The 17,981-nt window shown below is 29.2% G+C and overlaps 1 protein-coding gene across 7 annotated transcripts; it reads left to right on the forward strand.

The window, feature by feature from the left end:
* Positions 1-12,027: 12,027 nt before the first annotated feature.
* On the forward strand, positions 12,028-17,752 carry LOC103501872 (F-box/LRR-repeat protein 3-like). 7 transcript variants are annotated; one of them, XM_051091659.1, is made up of 8 exons: positions 12,028-12,915; positions 12,981-13,112; positions 13,744-13,848; positions 13,923-14,316; positions 14,404-14,533; positions 14,787-15,081; positions 15,164-15,415; positions 17,503-17,752. In XM_051091659.1, exons 1-8 carry the CDS (start codon positions 12,244-12,246, stop codon positions 17,584-17,586), a joined length of 2,064 nt encoding a protein of 687 aa, XP_050947616.1. In that variant the 5' UTR covers positions 12,028-12,243; the 3' UTR covers positions 17,587-17,752. The 7 variants fall into 7 exon arrangements, with proteins under 7 accessions (XP_050947616.1, XP_008463821.2, XP_008463819.2 ...); XM_008465599.3 differs by lacking the exon at positions 17,503-17,752 and adding an exon at positions 16,160-16,787; XM_008465597.3 differs by lacking the exon at positions 17,503-17,752 and adding an exon at positions 16,163-16,787.
* Positions 17,753-17,981: the final 229 nt, after the last annotated feature.

Below are 17,981 nucleotides of genomic sequence, written 5' to 3' on the forward strand. Positions count from 1 at the left end.
TAGCCTTTATTTAGCTTTATTTTTAGAGAGAAGAAAAATGCTAAAAGTTTTTTATTTGAAACAAAAAAAAAAAGTAGCAAGAGAAAATAATAAAATCTTCTTTATACATTTTTTTTCTTTCTTTCCTTACTTAAAAAAGAGAAGAAGAAAAAATAAGTATTCTGATCCGAAGGAAATTACTTCTTGTATGAGTTACAAATCCTTGTAAGTAAATCCAACCTCTAACCAAATTTTCCTTCAACATGGAATTATGTTGTTTAAGATAAAAATAGGTGGCTACACAGTATATATTGAAAAAGTTATAAGATGAGAAATTATGTTATCATGAATATACTACATTATATATTTAAGAAATGTACTCTAAAAAGCAGTTAGATATATGAAAAATATATCGTAAAAAAACTAATTACATCTTAAAACATTGCAAAATACATATATATATATATATATAGTACATACGAATATACTCATTGCATATCACGATACATTATTAAACACATTAGATATCGAAAAAAGTTACGAGATGAAAAATTATATTATTAAAAATAGTTATCATGGATATACGATATTATATATTTGGAAGATATACTATTAAAAAGTAGTTACGTTGCAGAAATAGACTAGAAAAAAATAATCATGGATGAAAATATTGCAAATAAAAGGTATATACAAAAAGAACACCAAAGAAATCCTTAAAATGAAGGGATAAATACATATCAATTAAATATTAAAATAATACACATTAAATAGTAATCATAAATATTTTCAATTGGATCCTTGATATAATTAAACGACAAGAATCCACAAACTTTATTGAAAGAGATAATTATTCTTATAATTAATTTTGTCCTAAAATTAGGAGAAAATATAGTAATTAAATATCTTTCAAGATTAGGACACTTATGCAATATCGATAGTCTACACTGTAATCATCTAATTTTGTCCCAACTTATTTAAAATTAATTTAATTATTAAATTAATTTTTACCTTAATTTAACTATTATATAATTTGAAAAACTTACATAAATGTAACAAAACTGTAAACTATTTACGGTCCATGTAACAAGCTTATTAAGGCAAATTATTTTTTTAGAATTCCTTATTTGTCAATAATCTTTTATAACGATCTTCCAAATCTGATTTTCTTCTTCTCGATTTTTTCACGATCGTCGTTTTCAAGTTATTCATCTTGTCTTTTATACATCTTTCATCTGGATCATTTTTGATATCATGTATATATCTTTCATCAATCAAGATCGTGTATACTGCTCTGTTGATATCATCTCAGTTTTTATGGATTCAGTGAGTATTTTAAATACCATTTTTCTTTGAACTATTTAGTTGATTATAAAATTTCGTTCAGAATTATATATTTCGGCGTGAAGATAGAATGTTTAGTATATGTAGGTATTACTGTAAGACATTTTATATTTGGTTATGAAGATCGTTGAAGGTTTTAATTACTGTTTACGTTGATTTAAGAATTTATATTTCAGTATGAATGTCTTATGAGTTTTTTGTTGTTTGTAAGAATTTAAGGTTTTTTATTTCGTTTTGGACTTTTAAGAATCACTATAAGATGTGTAAATCATTAAATGATTAAGTCAGTTGTTGTTTTCGTCTTCTTAATCTATCTGCAAGCACATAAAGTAAGAATGTTCAGATACATCATGAAGAAAACACATCCAGACAGATAAATTATATCTGTCTATACGAGTTATTTTTATTGTTTGGAAAAGAGTGAAACTTGCGGCAATATTTGTGTTTTGGATGTTTCTAAATTTGTAGTTGCTATTATTTCCAAGCTACTTTGTGTTTCCAAAACAGTAGTTTCCTGTAAAGAAAAAGAAACAACATAATCGTGTTTTATTTTATTTGGAAATTGAGGAACATTAAACAAAACAAAAGAGTGGAAAATGAATAAGGCACTAACTGTAGGGCAATTTGTTGTTGCATACTTCACCATTGTATTAACTTGTTCATCATCATCAAGAATATCAAGGCTACAAGTAGGTGGTCTATTTTTCTCCACGACTTTTGTATATGCAGCTTCTTTCTCATTCTGTTGTTGTTGAAGTTTGGCTGATGGTGGTGAAACATTCAAGCTTGTCATAACCATTGTCAACATGCATTTTGTTTCTTTTAATCCTTATCTTAATAATATTTGTTTTATTTCTATTTGTTCTTGATTTTTTCTAATTTCACTTATTTCATTTAAGATTTTATTTGTTTCATTATTTTTTCCATTTCTTTCTCTCGTTTTCATTGTTGCTCTGCTTTTTCTTTTTTTTTTCTGCTTCTCAATATTTTTGAAATATCTCAAAATTGTTTGAGACTCTTCTTCTGATAAGTCTAGAGGTGTCATGGAGAACTACTAATAAAATGATATTACATTATTAGTGAAAAAGTAATAGCAAAGGTATTGATAATCAGTGATATATTTATATCATCATCTATTCAAGATAGACATGGATAGAAAATCTTTTATTGTCTATCTGGATAGACATATATATAAGCCTGCTCTAAGTTTACTTACATTCTCAGATTCAAAAATGTCGATGTTTAGAGTCCTCCAGTCACTTGTTTCCAAATATTCCCATGTTACAATTGGTGACCCTTCCTTTGCAAGCTTTCTTCCAAACCCAACATCTAAATTGGAAAGTCTTGGTATTTTCTCAAAAGCCCAATAGACTAAAGCTAGGAGAAATCTTTGAAGGTATACAGCATCCTTGTCACTTTAGAACGCTTTTTTCAAGAACTGATATGTTAGGATGTATGATAACCTTCCCAATGGATAGCCTTTGAGGATTTCTTCATTATCCAATATGTCAAGATGTAGGAGATTTATGTGGTTGTGTTGGTGTTTGGGAATTAAAAATGCTTCTAAGACATAGAGGTTAACTAGTTTTCATTTCAATGAGTCTTCCTCATTGCACAACGCTTTGAAAGTTCTTTCTATATCTCTTCTTGTTATAAAGTCATCATGACGGAAAAGCGCATTTTTCAGACCATTTTCTTTTCTTTCTCCTAGATTTAACTCAAGAAATTTGTGACCTTTTAGTCTAGTCACAAAACAAAAGTCTTTCAACCTAAATTCTGCTGTATGTCCATTGAAGTTGAAAGCAAGGACATTAGTTTTTTTTTTGTATGGCATTGTTTTCTAGAAAACAATTCCCTTAATAGAAAATTCAAGAATTGTGTTGGTATTTTGACCATTTTAATGTTAAGGAACTAGCCAAAAGGGTTGTTTGTCAAAACTCAAGAGAGAATCCTTTTGTCCTGTCGCCACGTGCCCGAGGCGACACGGAGCGACCGACGTCCTTAAGAAAGGTTTAATTTTAAAAACGAAAAAAAAAGAGTCGCCACCAATTTTTTTTATAGTGTGATTGGGCACCAAAATGAAGTAAATCATTTTAAATAAAATAAAAACTGGTCTACGAAAAAATTAGAGTTGAGTTCAAGAGTCATTTATGTACAGGAAAGGTGTTAGCACCCCGTAACACCCGTTTTAGAAAATGGCGGCCAAATTCAATATCTTGAATACAATTTATTTTTTTAAAGAACTGTGTTATTTCATTGCTCACCACTCCAATACATGGAGCAATGATCCCATAAAATAAGTTGGATACACCAATTAATTAGACTATATCGATGAAAAATTATTACAATTTCTCAAATTCTATCATGGGCTAGTCTTTGAATAAAGTTTTTTTAAAAAAAAACATTGACTAAATTTATTTTCTCTTGGGATCAAATCTCGGACTCCCAAAGATATTAATCTCTCACTTCAAGAATCTAGAAATAACGGACTCCCAAAAATTTGTAGATTCCATCATGGGATTTTTTTAGCGAAATCAGCGTGGATTGTTATAAGAAAAAGTAGATTAGGAAACCTTATGAAATATATATTTAATTTTGAATTTAAAAGAAATAATTTTAAAGCAAAAAAAAATTCTAAATGCTTTAAAGAGAGAAATTAAAAAAAATCAAAATTACATGCAATTATGGTTACACGTATTTTAAAATTTTCAAGAAGTTTTGAATGAAAGTCAAATAGAAATAACAAATATACCACACACTAAATTAGGCAAATAATTTAGGATATCAATGTATGCATATATTAAATATAAGATGGTAAATGAAAATAGGTTAAAAGAAAAGGAAAAAAGATACATAATAATGATAAATAAAATCGGAGGAAAAAAAGAAACAAAAAAGACTAAAATGAAATAATACATAGATAAATATATAAATAAAAAGAAATTAAATAAATAAGTAAATAAAAGAAAAGAAAATGGGACATAGGGATGGCGATAAATTTAAAAATAAAAAAAAAACTTATAAAATAAAATAAAATAATAATAATAATAATAATAATAATAATAATAATAATAGTAATAATAAAGATAATAAAGAAAATTATGAGTATATAAAAAAAACTAAATAAATAACTTTATAAAAAAAATAAGAACGGAAAGTGATAGGTAAAAAAATAAAAAGGTTTATAAAAGAAAATAATAATAATAATAATAATAATAATAATAATAATAGTAATAGTAATAATAAAGATAATAAAGAAAATTATGAGTATATAAAAAAAAACTAAATAAATAACTTTATAAAAAAAATAAGAACGGAAGGTGATAGGTAAAACAATAAAAAGGTTTATAAAAGAAAATAATAATAATAATAATAATAATAATAATAATAATAATAATAATAGTAATAATAAAGATAATAAAGAAAATTATGAGTATATAAAAAAAACTAAATAAATAACTTTATAAAAAAAATAAGAACGGAAGGTGATAGGTAAAACAATAAAAAGGTTTATAAAAGAAAATAATAATAATAATAATAATAATAATAATAATAATAATAATAATAATAATAATAGTAATAATAAAGATAATAAAGAAAATTATGAGTATATAAAAAAAACTAAATAAATAACTTTATAAAAAAAATAAGAACGGAAGGTGATAGGTAAAAAAATAAAAAGGTTTATAAAAGAAAATAATAATAATAATAATAATAATAATAATAATAATAATAATAATAATAATATTAATAATAATAATAGTAGTAATAATAATAATAATAGTAATAATAATAATAATAATAATAATAATAATAATAATAATAATAATAATAATAATAATATGATGATGATGATGATGATGATAAAAGAAATAAGAAGTTAAAAATAATTATAATAAAAAGACTAAATAAATAAACAGAAAAAAGAAAGAGAAAGAAAAAAAGAACATAATAAAAATAATAATAATAATGAAAAAGAAAATTATAAATAAAACTAAACTTATATAAGTAAATGAATAAATAAAAAAATAAAAAGGAAAAAGAGGGTGACGGCCAGAAAAGAAAAAAAATAAAAAATATATAATAAATATAATAATAATAATAATATAAGATTCTTGCTTATAACTTTTTCTTTTTCTCTAATTTTTTAGAGAGAAGAAAAATGTTAAAAAGACTTTTTTTTAGCATAACGATAAAAATGTAGAAAAAAAATTTCCTTATACATTTTTTTCTTTCTCTTTACATTTAAAAAGAGAAAAACAAAAATAAGTATTCAATCCGGAAAAAAATTACTTATTATATGAGGTGCGGATTATTGAAAGTAAACCCTACCTAATGCAATCTCCAATTAAGTTTTTCCTTCGTTATGAGATTAGAATTAGGATTAAAAAAAAGACAATATGAAAATAAAAATAAAAACAATAAAGCAAAAAGCTTAACCCACTTTTTTGCAGAAAAACTTTTTCGTTCTAAAACAATTTTTTTCCGTAAAGCAATTTTTTTCTTCTAGCAATTTCTCTAAAACAATTTTTTTTTTCCCTTTTCCAAATGACCAAAGGTCCCTATTTATAGACTTGGGGTGCAACACAAATTAGAAAAATTTAATAAGTATAAAATCAAAATAGATATTATGTGATTTTATTAAAGTTCTTTTTTCTATAATATTATAAATGTGATATTGAAAGATTTTGTTCGAAATAAAATTTATTTGTTTTTCCTAAAATGAGAAATAAAAAAAATTTGTATAAATAAATTAATTTATCTTTCTTCTAAAATGATAAATCATGATTTGATTTTTTTTAAATAATAGATATTCTCATTAATGGTTTTATTTTTCATTTTAATAAAATATTTTGAAAAAAAATTATCATAAGATTTTATATTATTACAAAAAAATTTACCCCTTTTTTCTTAAAAAAAATAAAGAAAATCTTAGCCAATATTACAATCATTGTATATTTTAAAAATAAAAATAAATGTAGGATGAAATTAGGTGGCTACATGTCTATTTTTGACTTGATATAATTCAATGTTTCTAAGTTGTAGTCAGTAATTCTAACGTTTTTTTGTTCATCTTCCATAATAATGTCATTTGGATAGTGTTTCACCTGTTGAATGACATAATAAATAGTATGTTTCAAACAAGGGCAAGTTTAAACAAATTTACAAATGCAAAGCGCTATAAAGAAAAAGATACAGAAATATACAACGCTATACATACAGATATTCACATTCTAGTTTGTTATCTTTTTTTCCTTTTTCTTTCTTTACTTTACTTTCTTCTATCCTTGCTTTACACCTTATTGATTTGCTACACGATACTTGTTGATTTTTGCTCACCATTTATTTGTAAAAAAGAAGACTAATATAAATTATACAAACGATATAGAAACAGACATGTTTGTATGTGGCATAGATCGTGATAGATATAGATTGAATGAAATGAATATAGATTAAGGCCTATTTGTATGTGATATAAATCGTGGTACATATATGTGGATGGTGGAGATAGATCGAAATGAAAATAGACTCAGACCTTTTTTTATTCTTGGTCACCATCTATTTGTAAAAAAAAAGACTAATATAAATTATATTAAATGAAATATATGCAATCAGTAAAGAAACAGACATGTTTGTATGTATGATAGATCGCGATAGATATAGATTGATGGAAATGAATATATATTAAGACCCTTTTTATATGCGAGATGGTACTAGATATATGTGGATGATGGAGATAAATCGAAATGAATATAGATTCAAACCTTTTTATATGAAAAGTAGATCGTCGATCGGGACAGTTCTGTTGAAGTAGTTACCAGGATGTAAACGATTGACGACGAAGACAATGAAAGAAAAAGTCTGAGCAAGTCCCTTCACCTTTTTATAACCTCTTTATTTGGATGGCATTTTTGTAATTACGATTTATTGGAGTTTCTATAAATTTTCGTTTATAAACGATCGTTGAAACTTCTCTACATGATCGTGTATACTTAAACTTTTTCATCATCTTTTACTGTTTATTACCGTATCGTTTATATATATGATTATCGTTTATATAATGTACAGAATCGTATATGCTTATCGTTTATATTTACAAACGTGATTAGATGTACAATCGTTAAAGTATATTGTTATCGTTTAGCGTTTATTGTTGATCGTTTATGTATTTGGTAATTTACAAAATCATGTACAATTGTATATTATTCTACACAATGGCATCTAATAATCATTTATTAACATTAGTCGCGCGGGCAGATGATTAATTGCACGTTTCTGGGGGTATTTTTGGTATTTTGCATTGTGGGCCTATGTGCTTTTTCCGTTTCTAAAATTGTTCTATAGAGTGTAAATAACTTGCGGTTTTGTTATATTATTAAAAAGACCCCTTATAATTTGGTAATTAACCAACTTTTGTAAAAAAATAGGTTATTTAACTAAGTTTTGTAGATAGTTTGGTTAAAGTAACTAAACCAATTAGTTAAAATAACTATGTTGGGCGGAGAATTACTTAATAACTTTTTGAAATTGGTTTTGTTAATAAAGGCTCCATGCCATTTTGAGATATATGTCAAAGTTAATATTATTTCAAATTAAAAAAAAAAAAAAAAAAAAAAAAACCCCACCATTTTGAACTTTTACCATTTGAAGAATTAGTTTTGGCTATAAATACTCTCTTCTTCTTCATCCATAACAAAAAAAAAAAAAAAAAAAAAAAAAACAAAAACAAAAACAAAAAGAAAAAGAAAAGTCCACGTAAAAAAACCTAGAAATTTTTACAACATTTACATCATCTCTTCTTCATCTAAATTTCTAACCTTCCTATCATCTACTTTTCTTAACTTTTATATCTTCTTAAAAAAACAAAAAACAAAAAAACCAAAAGATCTAAACCATCCATGTTATTTTCTCTTCTAGCAACCTCCTAAATCTTCATCATTCTCCCTACAATGCCAAGAATCCAACACACAAAAAAACTCTTAACTTAGTTGAAAGTATATAATAGGGTTTTGGTCCCAATGATCCACACCTCAAACAACAAGTGAGTTTAGTGTGTTGGGATTTCAATCTTTCTTTCTTTTTGTTTTTCTTCTTATTCTCATTATTTTGTTTATTTCTTCTCCAAAGTTTTTTTTCTTATTCTTACTATTCTCATTATTTTATATATTTTTCTTTAAGCTTCCATAAAAAATGTAAAAAAAAAAAACTGAATGATTAAATATTTGTTTATTATTCTTGTTCTTATTTCTCTATTTTTCTCTCTATAATTATTTATTTATTATCTTGTGAGCTTCTCTTATATATATTAATTTTTTTACATGTTTTCTTCCTTTTATCTTTTATTATGTCTTTCCTTTGTTAATTTATTCTTAAGTTTTATTCTCCATATTTTGTATCTTTATCTTTTTTTATAATTAGTATTTTTATTGATTTAATTCATTTTTATAACATTGATCATTGCTTTTTTAATATTTTCTCATCTTGATATTGCTTATTTAATATGCTCTTGTCTTTTATAGGTTATTTAATATTGATTTTTTCCTTTTTTTTAAGTCAATTTAATATGTTATTGCTAATAATTATCTAAATTTGTTAATATTTTAAATTATGTTTTCTTTTTAAAAAAAGCGACGACGGAATCGAGAAATTTTGGGAGTCCGATTTTCTAGAATTCTTGAGGTGAATAGTCGATTATTTGGGAGTCCGAGATCGATCTCCAATATATATATATATTTTTTATCTCAATATGCTATTTTATATTTGCATGATTTGTTATGATGCTTCTTTACTCTTGTTTTTACTTTTGAGATTTTTCTATTAAGTCTCCATTCCATTTCTATTTTAAAATTTTAAATCTTTCTAATTAAAATTTTCATTGTTTTAAAATTATTAATTTAAAATTCTCTAAATTTTAAAATCTTTCACGAAACTTTTGTTTTTCAATTATTTATAAATTTTTTTCTTTTATGTTTTTCAAACGTTCAAAATTTAATCTATGATTTCATAAAATTTCTTAGTCAATATTTTTCAATAATTTATACCATTTTTCTTAAACAAAATCCTACGACGGAATCTAAGAAAGTTGGGAGTCCGATTTCCTGGAATTCTTGAGATGAGGATCACGTTTTTAGGAGTCCAAGATTTGATCCTAAGAAAATTTGATTTTAATTAATGTTTTTTTAATCTCTTTATTAGAAGGTTATTCCTACGATGAATTTTGAGAAATTGTACTAATTTCTCACTTTCTTGAGGTGGAGAAATTTTCTTCAATATAGCCTAATTGATGGAATGCCCTCTACTTATTTTATGAGATCATTGCTTCAAATATTGGAGTAATGAGAGGTAAAACAAGACATTGTTTTTTTTTTAAAAAAAAATAAAGAATATTTTCAATTCAAGATTTGAATTTTGGCCACCGTTTTCTAAAGGTTGTTAGGTACTAACACCTTCCTCATATACAAATGACTCACAAACTGAACTCTAGTTTTCGCATACTATTTTTCTAATGATTTTGTTTAAAAAGTGTTTACTATATATTTCGGTGTCCAATCACATCATAAAAAATATTTGTGGCGACTTATATTTTATTTTAAAACAAACCATTTTGAAGACGTCGGCCGCTCGGATCGTCTCGTACACGTGGTGACATATACGTTTAAAGTTTCTTAAACTAATCGATATGAACTGAACTCAAGTAATACTAACAAGGTGTCGAGTTGAAATCGTGGAGCAGAGGTTTTGTAGCGAAATAAAAGAAAAAATTATAAAGTAGGAGCGTAGTTGTTGGGGGTGGGAGAAGGAAGGAGGAATAAGAGAGCCCGAGTTTGTGGGCTGCATTTAAGAGTGGGCCTGAGGCCGAAGTTCGTTTATTTAGAGTTTGGCGGAGGAAAAGAGGCAAATGGAGTGTGTGGGAAGAGGGAGAGTACGGAAGACAATTAAATGAAAGTACGTTTATGTTTTTACTAAACTAAGTAAGTATGGTGTGGCCAACTCAGACACCGTACCACTACCACGTGCACTCGTATTCCTCCTCCCTCCTTCCCACAATCTCCATTCCACCATACTTACTTAGATACCTTTTTTCCCTTTTTATACCTTTTTTCTCTTTCTCTCTCTCTCTCTCTCTTTCTATTATTATTATTATTATTATTTATTTAATATTTATTTTCTTTTAGTGTAATTATATTTTTTACTTATTTATGTTGTATCTTTCTCAATTTTATAATATAAGCAGAGTCGAGTTGGTGGTCCAACTCTCTTGTTTCTCTTCTTAATTTTCGTTATTGTTTATATTTACATCATACTGTGATCCATAACATTCAAGAGACTCAAATAGTTGGATTTTAATCTAAAGTTATTTGTTGTGATGGTATGAGACGTAGGACGGTTGTTGGCCTATGTTGTGCACAATTAACTCTTTTATGGTTTGTTTGGTCATCATTGCCTCATTAAATGTTGGAGTTCATGCAAAGTGGGGTTGGTTATCTATCTCTTGCTTTCTTTCTTATTTTTCTATATTTATAAATAAGGGTAATCCACAACCTTCAAAAGAATAGATTGCATACTTGAAAATGACTATTATTTATGTTTATATCTTCAAAATAGTGTTTTGAGACGTGTTAAATTTATGGGGAGTAATGGTTATTTTAACTTTTTTTTTTTGTTATAGTAAAACTTATTTTACATCTCAATAGTTATAATAACCAACACTTCCTCGTTTCAATACTTTCAATAACTCTATTCAACAACAACAAATTTTGATGATCACATCTAATTAACGACCAACTCAACAATCAAATCTAGAGACGAACACCTCCAACATGCATTTTGACAACCAACTCCAACAAATTAAGACTATCTTTGACCCAAATTTCAACAACAAATTCTAATAACCACTTCCAATGACCAACTTCAATGAATACCATCTCTAACACCCCATTTTGGTGATGAACCACTTTTAGCAAATTACTTGATCCAGTGACTACCTATGGTAGCCAACTTTAGTGAATACTACCACAAACCCCCCAATTTCGACGACAATCCACTTTTATGACACACGTTGACGACTTCCTTTTTGGGATCATCTTTAGCGTCCAATTCATAGTGTTTAAATATTCCTTTTGTAGAGTTATTTGACATCAACAAAGATACTTTAATTAAACATAGTTGATCTAACAATGAACTATATATATGCTATTACTATAATAGGAACGAAAATATTTGAACTACTAACTTCTTAATCACTACCATATATCACGTATAAGTCGAGTTATACTAAATTCATCACTAGTACACTTAATTACGTAGAGGAAAATCATCTTACACCCCTATCCAATCATTCAATTTTGAGACACATAGTAATTAGTACCTTATGTTTTTAAAACATTTTTAAAAGAGTGATTGAAGTGAGCTGTAGAAAATACTTATAAAATAAAATTTAAAAAATGTGTAGATGAGTACTACCTCAAATAATTAATTGTCCCCAAATGATCCTTTGAAAATGAATAGGAGCAAATATGTGTGGAGCATTGACATATCAACATGTTCTTTTTTTTTTTTTTAAATAGTGTAGTAAAATTATTCATGGATTAGAACAAATTGTCATTGTTGAATGGATAAAAATAACGGATGAAATTAGTATTTGCAAGGAAAAGATATATATATATATATATAAACACAAAATTACGAGAATAGGATGCACAGTCCATTCAGTAGAAAATTTCCCAAATTGGACCATGAAGGACTTTGATGTAATTTTCCGTACCTCTGTTTCTTCCACCTCTGTTCCGTACTCCCCCAGATGACTTCTCTGCAAGAATCTTGCTGGACTCTTCGAACCAACCTCCCCTGTTTGACCCCTTTTTCCTTCTTCCCTTCTTCTTCCCCAATCTCTACTCTCTTCTTTCACAAACCCCATTCACCATGTTCCCCAACTTCGAATCTATCCCATCTCCGAACAAGAAGTTCAAAACCACTCCAATGGACCGCTCCTTTGATCATCTCACAGAGGAGATCATCTTTGCGATTCTCGACCATCTTCACGACGACCCTTTTTCTCGAAAATCCTTTTCTCTCGTCTCTAAGTCCTTCTACGCCGCCGAATCGCTCCACCGGAAATCTCTAAGGCCACTCCATTCCGACCGGATTCCAACTGTATCCCCTCGTTACCCTTCCATTTCGAAACTTGACCTTACCCTTTGCCCACATGTGGAGGATTCTTTTCTGATTTCCGTATCGAGTGCTTGGAAAACGACGCTGCGTTCCATCGATTTGTCTCGGTCTAGGTCGTTTTCGAATGTGGGGTTGTCGAATTTGGTTACGAGTTGTACTGGGTTGGTCGAGATTAACTTGTCGAATGGAGTGGCACTGACTGACGCGGTAATGAAGGTCTTAGCGGAGGCGAAAAACTTGGAGAAACTTTGGTTGTCGAGGTGTAAATCGATTACGGATATGGGGATTGGTTGTGTAGCTGTTGGATGTAAGAAGTTGAAACTCTTGTGTTTGAATTGGTGTTTGCATATTACTGATTTGGGGGTTGGTTTGATTGCAACCAAATGCAAGGAGCTAAGGAGTTTGGATCTTTCTTTCTTGACGGTATTTCCCCTTCTTTCTTCTCCCCCCTCTCTCTGTTCCAAAGCTGATGAAGATTTGTTTTACAGATTACTGAGAAATGTCTTCCACCAATTCTTCAATTGCAACATCTTGAAGAGCTGATTCTCGAGGAATGCCATGGAATTGATGATGAAGGTCTCGAAGCTCTTAAACGTAACTGCAAGAGAAACTCGTTGAAGGTACATTCTTTTGTTTTCTTGGGTATACCGTATACTGTTAATTTAGGATTTTTGTTTGATGAACACCAAGGTTCAAAATTTTGGGTCCCGATTTTATGGAAGTATCCATGGAAATTTTAGGAAACTTTATGGAAATTGATGGAATTTGTATTAGTTAGTTAATGAAATTTTGATTGTAGCTTAATTAGACTATGAATGACCATTTTTAATCTTCAAGTAATCAACATGTAGATGTATATTGTTAGTATCTGTGTGAATGTCCATACGGGAGCGTATATTTAAAAACGAAATGGAAACAAAAGGTCTGGATGGTAAAAGAAACAAAACTCAAATCAATTCAATTTTGAAGTGAAATTATGCATTTTTGTGTGAAACTATACAATTTTAGTAATCAGATAAGACCATAAAACTGAAAGAACTTCAATTGAGCTAGCATAGCTAATTTCTTAAAAAATGAAATTTCGATGGAAATTTGGAAATTTCGTGAAATTTTGAGTAAGGGAGGGAAATCGAAATTCTTCCTATCTCAAAACTTTGAGAATTCAATCGGAAATTTTCACTATGGTTGGGGCAACATATTTCGGCCGTTTCAATGTAACTACTACTGATATTAGTGCAAATTTGTTAGCAGTTGCTCAATCTGTCTCGCTGTCCAAGTATCAGCCATTCTGGTTTGTCTTCTTTGATTAATGGCTCTGAAGACCTTCAAAAGCTCAATTTATCATATGGCTCTTCCGTAAGTGTGAATGTGCTTGTATTTTGGTGATTATTTGAGATTATTGTGCTTGTCTGATTATATTCTTACATCAGATCACAACGGACATGGCAAAATGTTTGCATAGTTTTTCTGGTTTACAATCAATAAAATTGGATTGTTGTTCACTTACAACTTCTGGGGTAAAAGCCATTGCAAATTGGCGTGCATCTCTTAAGGAGTTGAGCTTGAGCAAGTGTGTGGGCGTGACCGATGAGTGTCTCTCCATCCTTGTGCAAAAACACAAGCAGTTGAGGAAATTAGATATCACATGCTGCCGCAAGATAACTTATGGATCCATTAACAGCATTACGAGTTCATGTTCTTTCCTTGTTTCCCTTAAAATGGAATCTTGTACCCTAGTTCCTAGAGAGGCTTATGTGTTGATAGGACAACGTTGTCCATACTTGGAGGAACTTGACCTCACTGACAATGAGATAGACAATGAAGGTTGGACGGGAATTTCAGCTCCTTTTTACGTTGTATAGTACATGAATCTTTTTAGTTCATAACATTAATGTTACTTTTCTTGTTTAGGTTTGAAGTCAATCTCAAAATGTTCAAGACTTAGTGTTCTTAAGCTGGGAATTTGCTTGAATATAAATGATGATGGTCTATCGCACATTGCAAGTGGTTGTCGAAAAATCAAAGAGCTTGATTTATACAGGTATGTTGTTTGTACCTTTAGAATCACCTATTTTAGTTGGAACTTCGTTAACTTCCTACTTTGGTAGAAGTTTAGGAAGGAGTTGTCTGTTATTGGTATTACACATTCGAGATTGTATTTCTTTGACATGTAGAAAACATCAAGACCAAATAGCACATCTCTAGATTACTATATCAAAGACTTACGACTCATCACAATGCTGAAACTTTAGACTTAATTTAGCAAGTTTTCTTTTTCCATTTTGTTTTGTTAGGTCAACAGGAATAACAGACAGGGGCATTGCAGCAATCGCTGGGGGTTGTCCTGCTCTTGAGATGATTAACATTGCTTATAACGATAAAATTACAGATTCTTCGTTAATATCCTTGTCAAAATGTTTGAGTTTAAAAGCACTTGAAATTCGAGGGTGTTGTTGCATTTCATCCGTTGGCCTCTCAGCCATAGCAGTGGGATGTAAGCAACTTACTGTGCTGGATATAAAGAATTGTGTCAATGTAAATGATGATGGGATGATTCCACTCGCCCAATTCTCTCACAACTTAAAGCAGGCACGATCCTATATTCTCTATCGACCTGAAAATGAGTTTGGTATAAGCTGTACCGCTAAAGATGGTCCTCATTTGGTTGCAGATTAACTTATCATACTGTTCGGTTACAGATGTTGGTCTGTTGTCTCTAGCAAGCATTAACTGCCTGAGAAACATGACCATCTTGCATTTGGCTGGCTTGACTCCAGATGGCCTCACTGCTGCCCTGCTGGTTGGTAGTGGTCTAAGAAAGGTGAAGCTGCACTTGTCGTTCAAATCCTTGCTTCCTCCATCTTTTCGTAAATACATGGAAACCCGTGGATGTGTATTGTACTGGAGGGACAAAGCATTCCAGGTACTCATCTTCTAATGCTTTCCACTAAAATTAACCTGTTTATCTCTTTGAAAATGTCATTGTTATCTAATTCTTCAAATATTGGTTCATGAACTTCCGTTTTTCTGGTAAGGAAGTTTATTAAATTGTTTGATTGTTTTGCTTTTTCTTTTTTTCTTTGAAACAATCAATCTCTACCATTGCTTTGGACTGAAACCATGACACAATAACAGTATTTTGTTCATAAGTTAATTCGGATATGTATCAAGGTTTCCACACTTCTGATATGGATGTTCATATTAAGCTTAATTGAAAACTTTTTAGCATGAAGATTCTGCTAAAGATTCTTGACTTCCACCAAACTGATATTAAAATCCCAATTTCCTAACTAAAGATTTTGTTTCTGTATCTGTTTTTATTGTTCTCAGATTTTTTTGGGTTGTAGTGGCTATGTTTAAGCCGGATTGATCAATCATCAAATGGTTGCTTGGTTTGTTCTGGCTGCATGTCACCTTTTGATCTTTAATTACTTAGGTTAGGCTCCTTTTGTTTGAATATGATGAGGGTGCTCTGGGGTGTCAACCTAGTTGAGATGTCTAGTTACACGTGTTGATCGTTCCCGTACTATGAACTATTGCTCCTATATTTATTAAGTGAATGAGTGTTTTCTTTTCAGAAAAAAAAGAAAAATCCAATTTCCTAACATTTTCATGTGATTGACCGAATGGAAGCTAGGACAAAAAGGCTGATGAACCTTATTGTTAGTAGGTTGACCGAGGTGATAAAGATTGGAATTTTCACAGTGGGAAAAGTTTGGGAGACTACACATAATCCATGGCAAAAATTTTGAAGCTTACACACTCTAGACAAGTAACTTAACATGAAGCCATAATCCAAAGTAAATGAGGAGCAAATTGTCTGCTTGATATTTCATAATTCAACATAGCCAATGACTAAAGATATCACAACATGGTCTACTCATCTCAGTGCCACAGCTCCTCCTGCAGCCAAGTCGTTTCTCCCTTGTAGGGTGCATTCCTGAACTCCAAAACATGCCTCCTTGGGAGGGTTGAGAGATTCGAACCATCATGGTTCCACGAAAATGGCTTGTGCGTATAACATTTCAGTATTAGCTAGGGATGAGCCCCAAGTTTTTGACTTGGTCCATATATAACATTTCTCTTGATTGTTGGGTGATCTACAAAATAAAGAAAATTTCACACAGGGTGTTGGTATTTTTGTCTTTTTTTTTTCTTTTTTTCTTTTGGCCAAAGTCAAGGCTATTTTCTTCTGTTAAACCAAAAGTTCATCCCTGGTTGGGATTAGTCTCCATTTCTTAAATCTTCTTTGTAATCATCATCGTTTCTGAATTTGAATCATTTCTATTTTTTCATCTAGATCTCGACAAAATTTAAAAAGAGTCTATACAATTAACTTTTTTTCCTTTTTTTTTTACCTCTTTAGAACAGAATAATCTATTCAAAATACCTTATATAAATTTTGGAACTATATTTGTACTGTCTTGTTTTAATCTTATTATTGAACCCACTTAAGTTCTGGTTTATGGTGGTTTATGGTAATTATAAAAAAAATACTAAATTTAAGATTTATTAAAATTAAATCAAACTAGTTTAGAAAATTGAACTCACTAAAAAAAAAAAAAAATCAAAATTTGGTCGGACCATTCGAACGGTGTGTTTGAGTTATTATTTTTCTTGATTTTTCTTATTCTTCGTCTTCCAATTTTATAATAATATGTTTAGTTGTCTTATATATAGTTGCTATCTGAAAAATGATAATAATAGAATAGTTTTAAGATCTATATATATATATATATGTATATTAAGTTGATGAGCGAAATAATTAAAATAAGTAGCAAGTTGTGTTGTTTTTTTGTCTGGAAAAAACAATGAATTGATTTATATTTGGTCAAACATATTAAGACTTGTAAATATTTATTCATCTATAGGGTCCAGATGAAGCCACATGCAAAAAAATCAATAATAAAATTGGAGAGTCTAGGGGTTTTCCTCTAATTGGTTGTGAGAACACACAAGAAACTTGGATGTGTATCTCTACAATGGTTATATGTTTATTTATTTTGTGAGGTTGGATCCTGCAAAGATCACAGAATATGTTTTTACGTGAGAAATGGAGGAGAAAGCAAGCTGGGTTTTTTTCCCCTTCACTAAACGAAGACCTTCTTCTTTATATTCTATCATAGGGGGCTTTATTTCTTGAGAAGACGGGGATTATATTTGTCTCTTCCTCCTTTTGTCATTAGTTTGTACTATATTTTAACAAAGCTTTGTTACACATAATTTATTAAGTTTTATCTGTACTTGTCTCAGATAAATACAAAACTACTTCTCAATAGTATTGGATAATAATTTTGAGTGTCATGATCGTAATGTAAGTTATGTACCCCACTCATTTATCTATAATAGGATGATCATCAAACCAAACTATTGAATATCTATGTCTTCCAACACGAGAAGCTAAATCATGAGCGATAAAGTTACACATTTCCAGTTGATCAAATTCCACATTTTTTTTAACGTTTAGTCACGTTAGAACTCACCTTAGA

This window comes from Cucumis melo, chromosome 11 (assembly GCF_025177605.1).
Source record: "Cucumis melo cultivar AY chromosome 11, USDA_Cmelo_AY_1.0, whole genome shotgun sequence".
Classification (NCBI taxonomy): domain Eukaryota; kingdom Viridiplantae; phylum Streptophyta; class Magnoliopsida; order Cucurbitales; family Cucurbitaceae; genus Cucumis; species Cucumis melo.

Excerpts from the sequence above, each read along its gene's own strand:
- LOC103501872 (XM_051091659.1), top strand. The coding sequence starts at position 12,244 with ATGTTCCCCAACTTCGAATCTATCCCATCTCCGAACAAGAAGTTCAAA. Across the intron at positions 13,849-13,922 it reads ATTTATCATATGGCTCTTCC|ATCACAACGGACATGGCAAA; the intron begins GTAAGTGTGAAT and ends TTCTTACATCAG. Across the intron at positions 15,416-17,502 it reads GGAGGGACAAAGCATTCCAG|GTTGGATCCTGCAAAGATCA; the intron begins GTACTCATCTTC and ends TTATTTTGTGAG.